Source organism: Nannobrachium achirus (genome assembly GCF_963921795.1).
Source record: "Nannobrachium achirus genome assembly, chromosome: 8".
In the NCBI taxonomy this organism is placed as follows: Eukaryota; Metazoa; Chordata; class Actinopteri; order Myctophiformes; family Myctophidae; genus Nannobrachium; species Nannobrachium achirus.
This window is the reverse complement of record NC_137817.1, coordinates 3,924,957-3,936,154: the sequence shown is the minus strand read 5'-3', so window position 1 is coordinate 3,936,154 and position 11,198 is coordinate 3,924,957. Positions and strand designations below refer to the sequence as shown.

Sequence of the window (11,198 nt, the reverse complement as noted above, 5' to 3'; positions counted from 1 at the left end):
AGGAGACATGTTTTTTTTCTTCTGTTAAGCACTTGTGCTTCATTTTCTGCTCTGCAAAGCGCTTTGAGCTGCATTTCATGTCATGAAAGGTGCAATACAAATAAAGTTTTATTATTATTTTATTATCATCGTTCATTTCAAAGAGCCGTTCAAAAGACTCGACTCGTTCTTGAACGTCCCAGCTCTTAACTTGTGCTGTGTTCTTCCTGTTTTGAAGCAGGGCGACCAGAGATCATCAATAATCTGTCTTTTATTTCATTTAACCTTGTTTTTCTGCTCCGTTCTGCCTCTGTTTCCATTCCTCTGCTGTTGTTTCTGTCTCCAGAGCGACACACAGCACAGTGTGAGGACGATAAACATTCACTTTGTGTAGTTGTTATATTCCAATTGTGAGCAGAAAGGGGGGCTTCTTCTGTTCTTTAGTTGTAACTTTGGACCTGATGGATTTCACATAGAGATTGACTGTTGATTGATTAGTTTGATTGATTGGTTCGTCTACAGTATGTGTTTTCTGATCACATCTGGGAACTAATTAGATTAGTTTAATTAATAATAAACCCCCAGCCTCCACATCTGCTGCTGCTGCCTGTTAGCCTCCTGTGCTAACCTGCTACTGCTGTGGTCAACATCGTCCTTGTACACAGGTAAACAACAACACAACACTGACACAGCAACAGTACACACAATGTATAGACAACATGCACTCTAGTATAGTGATGGATTATACACGTTAATAGAGACAGCCTGTGTTTCTAATGTGTTGTGGTGTTAGCCCAGATGGGTTCAAAGGGTGCTCAGCTGCACAGCCACACACACACACACACACACACACACACACACACACACACACACACACACACACACAGGTCCATATTCTGCTCTGTCCTATTGCTCATCACCCCTACAAAGGATTATTAAAGAAGAAAATTACATCTATAGTATATGATGGTCCATATAGCCTACATGTAGATATTTAGCAAAATTCCATAGTTTGTGGATTTGATATTAGAGCACTAAAACTCACTGACATGCTAATCCTGTAAATGACACACATGTCATTTGAAGTCACACCAAGAAAAACAAAAGAGAAGTCATAAAAAAAATGATAATAATAGAAATCAAATCACACATAATTTGACTTCAAATGTCAACAATCCAAAAAGGTATCTGATATACAAGCACACAACACATCGCAATTTGTTGGGTTGTGACATTGTAGATCAGCTATTTTCATTATTTTTGGAACATTTGTGTTGCCTATATTAAAGGAGTAGTTCACCCCCAAAATGACTTGTTATTATCGATTACTCAACCCATGGAGACTTTGTGGATATTTTCTTTGTTTTTATCGTATTCCTAAAACAATAATTTGAGGAGACTCTTTGTAGGCCCATTGATTCCGGATGGAGACTCAAATACATTTGGGTCTCCATCCAGAATCAATGGGGGTACATTTACTAGCTACATTACTAGTAAGACGCCTCAGGGTGACATGCGACCTCGGCCTAAAGGGCGAGGGCGCGCCAATTCTTGTCTATCTGGCCAGTGATGTGTATCGGACCAGTTACCCTCTGGGTAATTGGTCCGTTGAGATTGCCTGTTGAGATTGGCAGAACATGCCCATATATGGGCATTACCAAATATGGGCATACCCAGATATGCCCTTAATATTGATGACATCGGGACAGGGATCTCCATATATGGACATAGAACTTACAAGGACGTAATTAGTTTGAAAGTGTGATCTGGGAATGCCCATATATGGGCATGTTCAGATATGGGCGTTCCCAGATATGCCCTTAATATCGATGACACTGGGACAGGGATCTCCATTTATGGGCATAGAACGGACAAGGACATAATTAATTTGCAAGTGTGATCTGGGAATGCCCATATATGGGCATGTTCTGACATCACATTGTCGACTATAATTATATGGGCAAAAAAACAACAAAATATTATTGAACTCATCTCCATGGGGTCAGTAATTGAACTCGTCTCCATGGGGTCAGTAATTGAACTCATCTCCATTGGGTCAGTAATTGAACTCGTCTCCATTGGGTCAGTAATTGAACTCGTCTCCATTGGGTCAGTAATTGAACTCATCTCCATGGGGTCAGTAATTGAACTCGTCTCCATGGGGTCAGTAATTGAACTCGTCTCCATGGGGTCAGTAATTGAACTCGTCTCCATGGGGTCAGTAATTGAACTCGTCTCCATGGGGTCAGTAATTGAACTCGTCTCCATGGGGTCAGTAATTGAACTCATCTCCATGGGGTCAGTAATTGAACTCGTCTCCATGGGGTCAGTAATTGAACTCGTCTCCATGGGGTCAGTAATTGAACTCGTCTCCATGGGGTCAGTAATTGAACTCGTCTCCATGGGGTCCAGTAATTGAACTCGTCTCCATGGGGTCAGTAATTGAACTCGTCTCCATGGGGTCAGTAATTGAACTCATCTCCATGGGGTCAGTAATTGAACTCGTCTCCATGGGGTCAGTAATTGAACTCGTCTCCATGGGGTCAGTAATTGAACTCATCTCCATGGGGTCAGTAATTGAACTCGTCTCCATGGGGTCCAGTAATTGAACTCGTCTCCATGGGGTCAGTAATTGAACTCCTCTCCATGGGGTCAGTAATTGAACTCGTCTCCATGGGGTCAGTAATTGAACTCGTCTCCATGGGGTCAGTAATTGAACTCGTCTCCATGGGGTCAGTAATTGAACTCGTCTCCATGGGGTCAGTAATTGAACTCGTCTCCATGGGGTCAGTAATTGAACTCGTCTCCATGGGGTCAGTAATTGAACTCGTCTCCATGGGGTCCAGTAATTGAACTCGTCTCCATGGGGTCAGTAATTGAACTCGTCTCCATGGGGTCAGTAATTGAACTCGTCTCCATGGGGTCAGTAATTGAACTCGTCTCCTTTGGGTCAGTAATTGATCAGTAATTGATAGAAAAAAGTCATTTTGGGGGTGAACTACTAACAGTACTCCTTCGAAACCTTTGATTCCCTAGGGAAAAAATACACTCAGGTTGGACAAAATTTTATTATTTAGTTTTTTAAGGGTTAGCATTTGTTTTGCACAAAAAACATTCCTTGGGCTATAAATGGCCCCAGAAAATGATGGTTTAGAGATGAAAAGCGTTTTCTGGGGCCAATGAATGTTTTTTTGTGCAAAACAAATGCTTGCAATGGATTCAGCATCATGACAAACCCCTAGTTAGACCCCTCACATCCTACTTAAAGCTTTCTGAGTATTTTCCTCCTGTATAGAAAGTCGATGGGAGTCCAACTTGATTTGGCCACTGTGGGTATTTGCAGTGAGCAGATTATGGTAGATTTTTTTATCCTGGCTAGTAGACCTAATTTCCTAACAGAATCAGTTGAGAAACTAATAAAATTTTGTCCAACCTCTGCCTTAATTTTACCGGACTATATATTGTGTTGAGTTTGACAGGAGCCTGTCTGTCTGTCTGTCTGTCTCTCTCTCTCTCTCTCTCTCTCTCTCTCTCTGCAGGCAGTCCGTCCGTCTGTCTGTCTGTCTGCATGCCGTACGATGGACAGACAGACAGACGTGCATCCCCTGCGTCCCGCCACGCTGTGCTGCTGTCGCAAGGTGCTGGCGGTCCCCAGCGGGGGGGGGTTCCGCTCCGGGACGGGGGAGAAGTGTCCCTTTGTGGACGTGGCGTCGGCCTCCAACTTCCACTGCTTCACCCTGAGGCACTTCCACCTCGACCTGAGGATCAACTTCGCCATGAAGGAGATGTCAGCCTGGCAGGTAGGCATGATGTATGCCCGTCATGAAGGAGATGTCAGCCTGGCAGGTAGGCATGATGTATGCCCCATGAAGGAGATGTCAGCCTGGCAGGTAGGCACGATGTATGCCCGTCATGAAGGAGATGTCAGCCTGGCAGGTAGGCACCATGTATGCCCGTCATGAAGGAGATGTCAGCCTGGCAGGTAGGCACCATGTATGCCCGTCATGAAGGAGATGTCAGCCTGGCAGGTAGGCACGATGTATGCCCCATGAAGGAGATGTCAGCCTGGCAGGTAGGCATGATGTATGCCCGTCATGAAGGAGATGTCAGCCTGGCAGGTAGGCACGATGTATGCCCGTCATGAAGGAGATGTCAGCCTGGCAGGTAGGCATGATGTATGCCCGTCATGAAGGAGATGTCAGCCTGGCAGGTAGGCACGATGTATGCCCCATGAAGGAGATGTCAGCCTGGCAGGTAGGCACGATGTATGCCCGTCATGTAGGAGATGTCAGCCTGGCAGGTAGGCACGATGTATGCCCCATGAAGGAGATGTCAGCCTGGCAGGTAGGCACCATGTATGCCCCATGAAGGAGATGTCAGCCTGGCAGGTAGGCACCATGTATGCCCCATGAAGGAGATGTCAGCCTGGCAGGTAGGCACGATGTATGCCCGTCATGAAGGAGATGTCAGCCTGGCAGGTAGGCACGATGTATGCCCCATGAAGGAGATGTCAGCCTGGCAGGTAGGCACCATGTATGCCCCATGAAGGAGATGTCAGCCTGGCAGGTAGGCACCATGTATGCCCCATGAAGGAGATGTCAGCCTGGCAGGTAGGCATGATGTATGCCCGTCATGAAGGAGATGTCAGCCTGGCAGGTAGGCACGATGTATGCCCGTCATGAAGGAGATGTCAGCCTGGCAGGTAGGCACGATGTATGCCCGTCATGAAGGAGATGTCAGCCTGGCAGGTAGGCATGATGTATGCCCGTCATGAAGGAGATGTCAGCCTGGCAGGTAGGCATGATGTATGCCCGTCATGAAGGAGATGTCAGCCTGGCAGGTAGGCACGATGTATGCCCCATGAAGGAGATGTCAGCCTGGCAGGTAGGCATGATGTATGCCCCATGAAGGAGATGTCAGCCTGGCAGGTAGGCACCATGTATGCCCCATGAAGGAGATGTCAGCCTGGCAGGTAGGCACCATGTATGCCCCATGAAGGAGATGTCAGCCTGGCAGGTAGGCACGATGTATGCCCGTCATGAAGGAGATGTCAGCCTGGCAGGTAGGCATGATGTATGCCCGTCATGAAGGAGATGTCAGCCTGGCAGGTAGGCACGATGTATGCCCGTCATGAAGGAGATGTCAGCCTGGCAGGTAGGCATGATGTATGCCCGTCATGAAGGAGATGTCAGCCTGGCAGGTAGGCATGATGTATGCCCGTCATGAAGGAGATGTCAGCCTGGCAGGTAGGCATGATGTATGCCCGTCATGAAGGAGATGTCAGCCTGGCAGGTAGGCACGATGTATGCCCGTCATGAAGGAGATGTCAGCCTGGCAGGTAGGCATGATGTATGCCCGTCATGAAGGAGATGTCAGCCTGGCAGGTAGGCACGATGTATGCCCCATGAAGGAGATGTCAGCCTGGCAGGTAGGCATGATGTATGCCCCATGAAGGAGATGTCAGCCTGGCAGGTAGGCACCATGTATGCCCCATGAAGGAGATGTCAGCCTGGCAGGTAGGCACCATGTATGCCCCATGAAGGAGATGTCAGCCTGGCAGGTAGGCACGATGTATGCCCGTCATGAAGGAGATGTCAGCCTGGCAGGTAGGCACCATGTATGCCCCATGAAGGAGATGTCAGCCTGGCAGGTAGGCATGATGTATGCCCCATGAAGGAGATGTCAGCCTGGCAGGTAGGCACCATGTATGCCCGTCATGAAGGAGATGTCAGCCTGGCAGGTAGGCACCATGTATGCCCCATGAAGGAGATGTCAGCCTGGCAGGTAGGCACCATGTATGCCCGTCATGAAGGAGATGTCAGCCTGGCAGGTAGGCACCATGTATGCCCCATGAAGGAGATGTCAGCCTGGCAGGTAGGCACGATGTATGCCCGTCATGAAGGAGATGTCAGCCTGGCAGGTAGGCATGATGTATGCCCGTCATGAAGGAGATGTCAGCCTGGCAGGTAGGCATGATGTATGCCCGTCATGAAGGAGATGTCAGCCTGGCAGGTAGGCACCATGTATGCCCCATGAAGGAGATGTCAGCCTGGCAGGTAGGCACCATGTATGCCCCATGAAGGAGATGTCAGCCTGGCAGGTAGGCACCATGTATGCCCCATGAAGGAGATGTCAGCCTGGCAGGTAGGCACCATGTATGCCCATATGTTCTCAGGCCAAGGACCCACTAGCTCAGTGTTTCTCAACCTTTTTTTTTTGTATGGGCACACTTTTCATGTCCCAAGAATCCGTGGGCACACCAACATAATACGGGGGTGTAAATATCGTCACTGTCGGGAATAGGGCTGTCACGATATGACATTTTACATGACGATTAATTGTCACTCAAATAATTACCGATTAACGATTTAATTGTGTTTTTGTCGTTGATAATTACATTCCTGTTTGGCTTTTAGGCTTTGAAGTTGTACATTGCAGATATGACACATAACCTAAATATACAAAGAAATTACTGACATATTTGACAACTTACTACTTAAAAAAATAACTTTGATAGTGGAAATAGCCGATCTACAAGCTCACAACGCGTCGCATCGCGACGCGTTGTGAGCTTGTAGATCTGCTATTTCCACTATTTCTGACATTTTTCAACATTCACGATTATGACGATTATGACAAAATAATTGCGATAATGTCAAATAATCACGATTTGACGATTATGTAATAATTGTGACAGCCATAGTCGGGAAGAAACCTTGTATCTCCAAGTTTCAAATGTGTACGTTTCTTCGCAAAGTAAAGCCCTGCTTCATCATACAAGGCCGTCGCACAACAGTAGTGAAAACAGCAGATCTACAAGCACACAACGCCACGTTGTGTGCTTGTTGGCTGTTTTCACTAGTTTAAATCATTTTTAAAATGATAAATACAATACTGGCTTTCAAGCAGTTTCAAGGGGCACACTCGACCCTTCTCAGGGGCACACCAAAGGTCCCCAGGCACAGTGGTTGAGAAACACTGCTTTAGTTGAGAGAGATGAAGCAGGGACCCCCACAACCTCTTCAAAACAGTTTTGATTCATTGGCTGCCTATGGGAGGCATTTGCAACCCTAGATTCAACCGATTTAAAAAGATCTAGTGTTGCAATTTGCAACTAGTCGTAGAGGTAAGCGTTCCAGCAGAGAATGCCAGACGAGGCTTCCCTCTCCTTGGCCGCCGTGGCTGCCTCCAACGGGGGATGCTGAGGCGTTCCAAGGCCAACATGGAGATGTAATCCTCCCATCTGGTCCTTGGTCTGCCACCGTGGCCTGCTCCCAGCTGGACAGTTTACACATCAACACACATACAACTTGTTTAGCACAATGCTAGTCTGACTCTGACTTAACTAAAATAACCAAACAAAAAGATGGTGCCGCGCTGCGAGCTTGTAGATCTGCTATTTTTGAAGAATCATGAACATTTGTCTTTGAATATTTTGATCTGATTCTATAAGTCCTTTAAATCCTTCTTCTAAATCAGTGCTTCTTCTGAAACATTTTCATGTCAGGGGACCCTCAAAATTACATGTATTTGGCAGCAGACGCCCATCTCAAAATATGTCATTCCAGGGACCATCCAGAAGCAAAATTTGAGTTACAAATGTTCGCTTTAAATATGACACTATGACAAATATATATTCAAAGATTTGCACAAATGTTCATGACTTTTCAAAAATAGAAGATCGCAGTGAGCTTGTAGATCTGCTATTCTTTTTTAGTTAAAGCATAAAAGAATGGTTAACGTAACAATGCGTAGGCCAATAACGCGTTCCCGTTCCTAAACGGGTTAATCATTGACATTCCTACTGGTTCCTATCCCAAGGTGTTGGATCTGAGTCCGGTCCAGCCAGGTGGAATACAGACCCTGGTCTTGGACAGCCACCCCTCGCTGCTCATCCACTCTGTGGACTGTAAGCTGTCCGACTCCGGTCCGGACTCCGCCCCGGTGTCTCTGACCTACCGGGTGGACCCGTTCACTGACTACGGCTCATCTCTGAGCATCAGCCTGCCGCCCGCCGCCACCAAGCCCAACAGAGCCTTCCAGATCACCGTGCGCTACACCACCACGGACGGACCCGCGGTAAGACATGGGGATGGAGCTCATTAATTTTTATTGATAATGAGCACCTTATCAATCCTGCTTATTGAGCCGGGCTTTTATCCAGCCCACTGTTGAGCGTTTTCTAATATTTTGTGGAAATATGTGAGACGACAAATTCAGAACAAAAGATAATCTTTTTTTATTGGCCAGTTGTTGTGACTGTGAGTTTGTGGCTGACCACCAAATATGAAGATGACAATTGACAAAAGTAACACATATCATTAAATATTGTAAGAACAATCATTCATTAATGTGCAATAAGTGTTAAATGGCTTTATATTATGAATAGTACTGTAATAATTTCTTGATCGCCTCACATCATGGGCCGCTATGCTCGATAACAAGCTTGATAAGCCCAAAGCGTATTGATACCGGGTAATCAATAAATCTGTTATCGGGTTATCAAGCTGCTTGTTTAGGGCTCCATCCTTAGTAAGACACGCCTGGCTTCATATGGTGCTGGATTCCTCCTATTTCTTTTGGTGGCAGAGACACAAAGGTGTTACAAATGCTTTTTGGAGACTCCTTGTTAAATAATTCTTAAACAATTCCCCCCTAGTTTTTTTCCCTTTTTTTCAACAAATGATGAATGCACAACATAAGGGACAAGACTGCAGATCTAAAAAAAAAACATTAGAATATTGTGTAAAAGTACATTTTCTTGAAACTTTAATGTATTCTAGATACATTGGACATTCAGTGAATTATTCCAACTTTTTTTTTGTTAAAACCTAAACCTTTTATGGCATACATCTCATGAATATCAAAAGTCCAGATTTCAAAATATTACAATATTACACAAGACCACTCAAAACAATGATTTATAATAGAGAAATGTGGGAAGTTTCCAAAGTACTTTATGATTTGGGGTTCTATGGCATATGCAATGCTTTTTTACACAATATTCTAATTATTTTAGATGGATCTGTAGTTGAAAAAAAAAGTGACATTCCAGTGGCACGTGTCACTTCAGCTTTGGTCTCTTGGTAGTGAGCTGGTACCACTGGTTTCACTGGTTGGTAGTGAGCTGGTACCACTGGTTTCACTCCAGACAGAAATTGTGCAAATATTGTGCAATTTAGCTGATCTTTAAAATGGCACGTGTGTGTGTGTGCTACAGATGTGGTGGTTGGAGTCAGAGTTGACGTGTGGTCAGACCAGTCCTCTGGTGTTCACTGTGTGTGTGTGTGTGTGTGTGTGTGTGTGTGTGTGTGTGTGTGTGTGTGTGTGTGTGTGTGTGTGTGTGTGTGTGTGTGTGTGTGTGTGTGTGTGTGTGTGTGTGTGTGTGTGTGTGTGTGTGTGTGTGTGTGTGTGTGTGTGTGTGTGTGTGTGCTACAGATGTGGTGGTTGGAGTCAGAGTTGACGTGTGGTCAGACCAGTCCTCTGGTGTTCACTGTGTGTGTGTGTGTGTGTGTGTGCGTGCGTGCGTGCGTTCCAGATGTGGTGGTTGGAGTCAGAGTTGACGTGTGGTCAGACCAGCCCCCTAGTGTTCACTCAGGGTCACTCCGTCTGCAACCGATCCTTCTTCCCCTGCTTCGACACGCCGGCCGTCAAGAGCACGTACACTGCTACTGTCAGAGTGAGTATGACCTTTAACCCCTGACCCTGACACCTACATACCATGACCAGCACTAACCCTAACCCTAACCCGCACTGCTTTAGGTCCAATACATCAGCGGGTCTCAATTTTGGGGGGGAGATGATTAACTTAATGTGTAATATTATTTTCTCACTCAACAGTAAACAAAGCAACATAAAGTTTAAGTGTATAGAGGGTATCTGCACATTTCTAAAGTGACAATTTAAGGACTTTTTAATACCTCTAAAATGACAAATTAAGCATTAGATTAGAGGACAGAAATTGTTGCGAGGCGTTGTGAGCTTGTAGAGCTGCTATTTTCACAACAGAACCGTGTTATACAAGATGTAACTCTTAGTGCTCGTCAGGGTGTGGGGGGTCCCTGTTAACCCTATAAGTGCCTATCCCGAACAAGTTCGGCTTTATTTCAATCCAATACAATATTTTATTTGCTATTTTACTTACCCCGAGCTGCTTGGAGCAACGTGGGTGGTCCTTGCTCGTCCAGCGCTTACCAACGAGAGACGCTAGATGGTCCGACGATTTATTCCATTGAAAATGGTTTAAAATAAAGTTTAGAGCCCCCCAAAAAAACCTCAATCTATACTGTTGGCGGCGCGACGTATTCCAGGGTGCCTATCCCGAACTAGTCCGGGATATTTAATAAAATGAATTATTTAATCGGAGGCCTCAACGAAGCCCCGGTCTAAACGTCCATCCATGGTCCGGGCCAACACTCGGCCATACACGGGCCGTAGTCGCGCTAACGGCCGCATCGCGCCGCCCACTCCAATAATAAATCACATCTTTAGACAGGATTTTCTCCGGATTGTGTTCCCAGACCCAAAGAGAATGTTTTTTGCGACTGAAATAGCTTTAGATCGGGCTTCTAAATGGGTTAGCATTTTGGCTACGTGTCAGCTAGCTTCCTCCTCTAGTCACTCATAGCATTGGCTGGAGTGAAATCCCAAGGCACTTGGGACAGTGTCGACGGAAGCTAGAGCGAAGGTCTATAGAGACATTTCTGGCACTCTAGCGCCCCTTGTGGCCGGCGGCACTGTATGAGTTAAAATATGATTATTTTGGGGGTCACGGCCTGAAAAGGTTGAGAACCACTGCAATACATAAATGTCATTGGAAACATTGAGCGGTTGTTTCTCTATGACTTGAACACAAAATGTGCTGTTCACATTGTAACTTTGAAAAGAGAACACCAGCACTCACGGTTCAGTCCTTTTAAGGCACTTTTTTTTATTATCTTAAGGTCGGTATGGAAAGCTGCAGAGCAGCAACAAACGGACGCGTTTGGGCTTTAAGCCTTCATCAGCGTACAGTCTAGTGCTGTGAAACTACTCTTTAAGCCTTCATCAGCGTACAGTCTAGTGCTGTGAAACTACTCTTTAAGCCTTCATCAGCGTACAGTCTAGTGCTGTGAAACTACTCTTTAAGCCTTCATCAGCGTACAGTCTAGTGCTGTGAAACTACTCTTTAAGCCTTCATCAGCGTACAGTCTAGTGCTGTGAAACTACTCTTTAAGCCT

At 45.8% G+C, this 11,198-nt stretch overlaps 1 protein-coding gene across 1 annotated transcript in view; it reads left to right on the top strand.

Annotated features, from left to right (window-relative positions):
- The first annotated feature begins 205 nt into the window (after positions 1 to 205).
- Positions 206 to 11,198, top strand: part of rnpepl1 (arginyl aminopeptidase like 1) — a 35,210-nt gene continuing 24,217 nt past the window's right edge. Inside the window, exons 1-4 of the mRNA XM_080731441.1 lie at positions 206 to 644; positions 3,519 to 3,779; positions 7,801 to 8,058; positions 9,518 to 9,658. Coding sequence (XP_080587567.1) covers positions 3,558 to 3,779; positions 7,801 to 8,058; positions 9,518 to 9,658 — 621 coding nt within the window. The 5' untranslated portion in view covers positions 206 to 644; positions 3,519 to 3,557. The remainder of the gene's footprint in view (positions 645 to 3,518; positions 3,780 to 7,800; positions 8,059 to 9,517; positions 9,659 to 11,198) is intronic.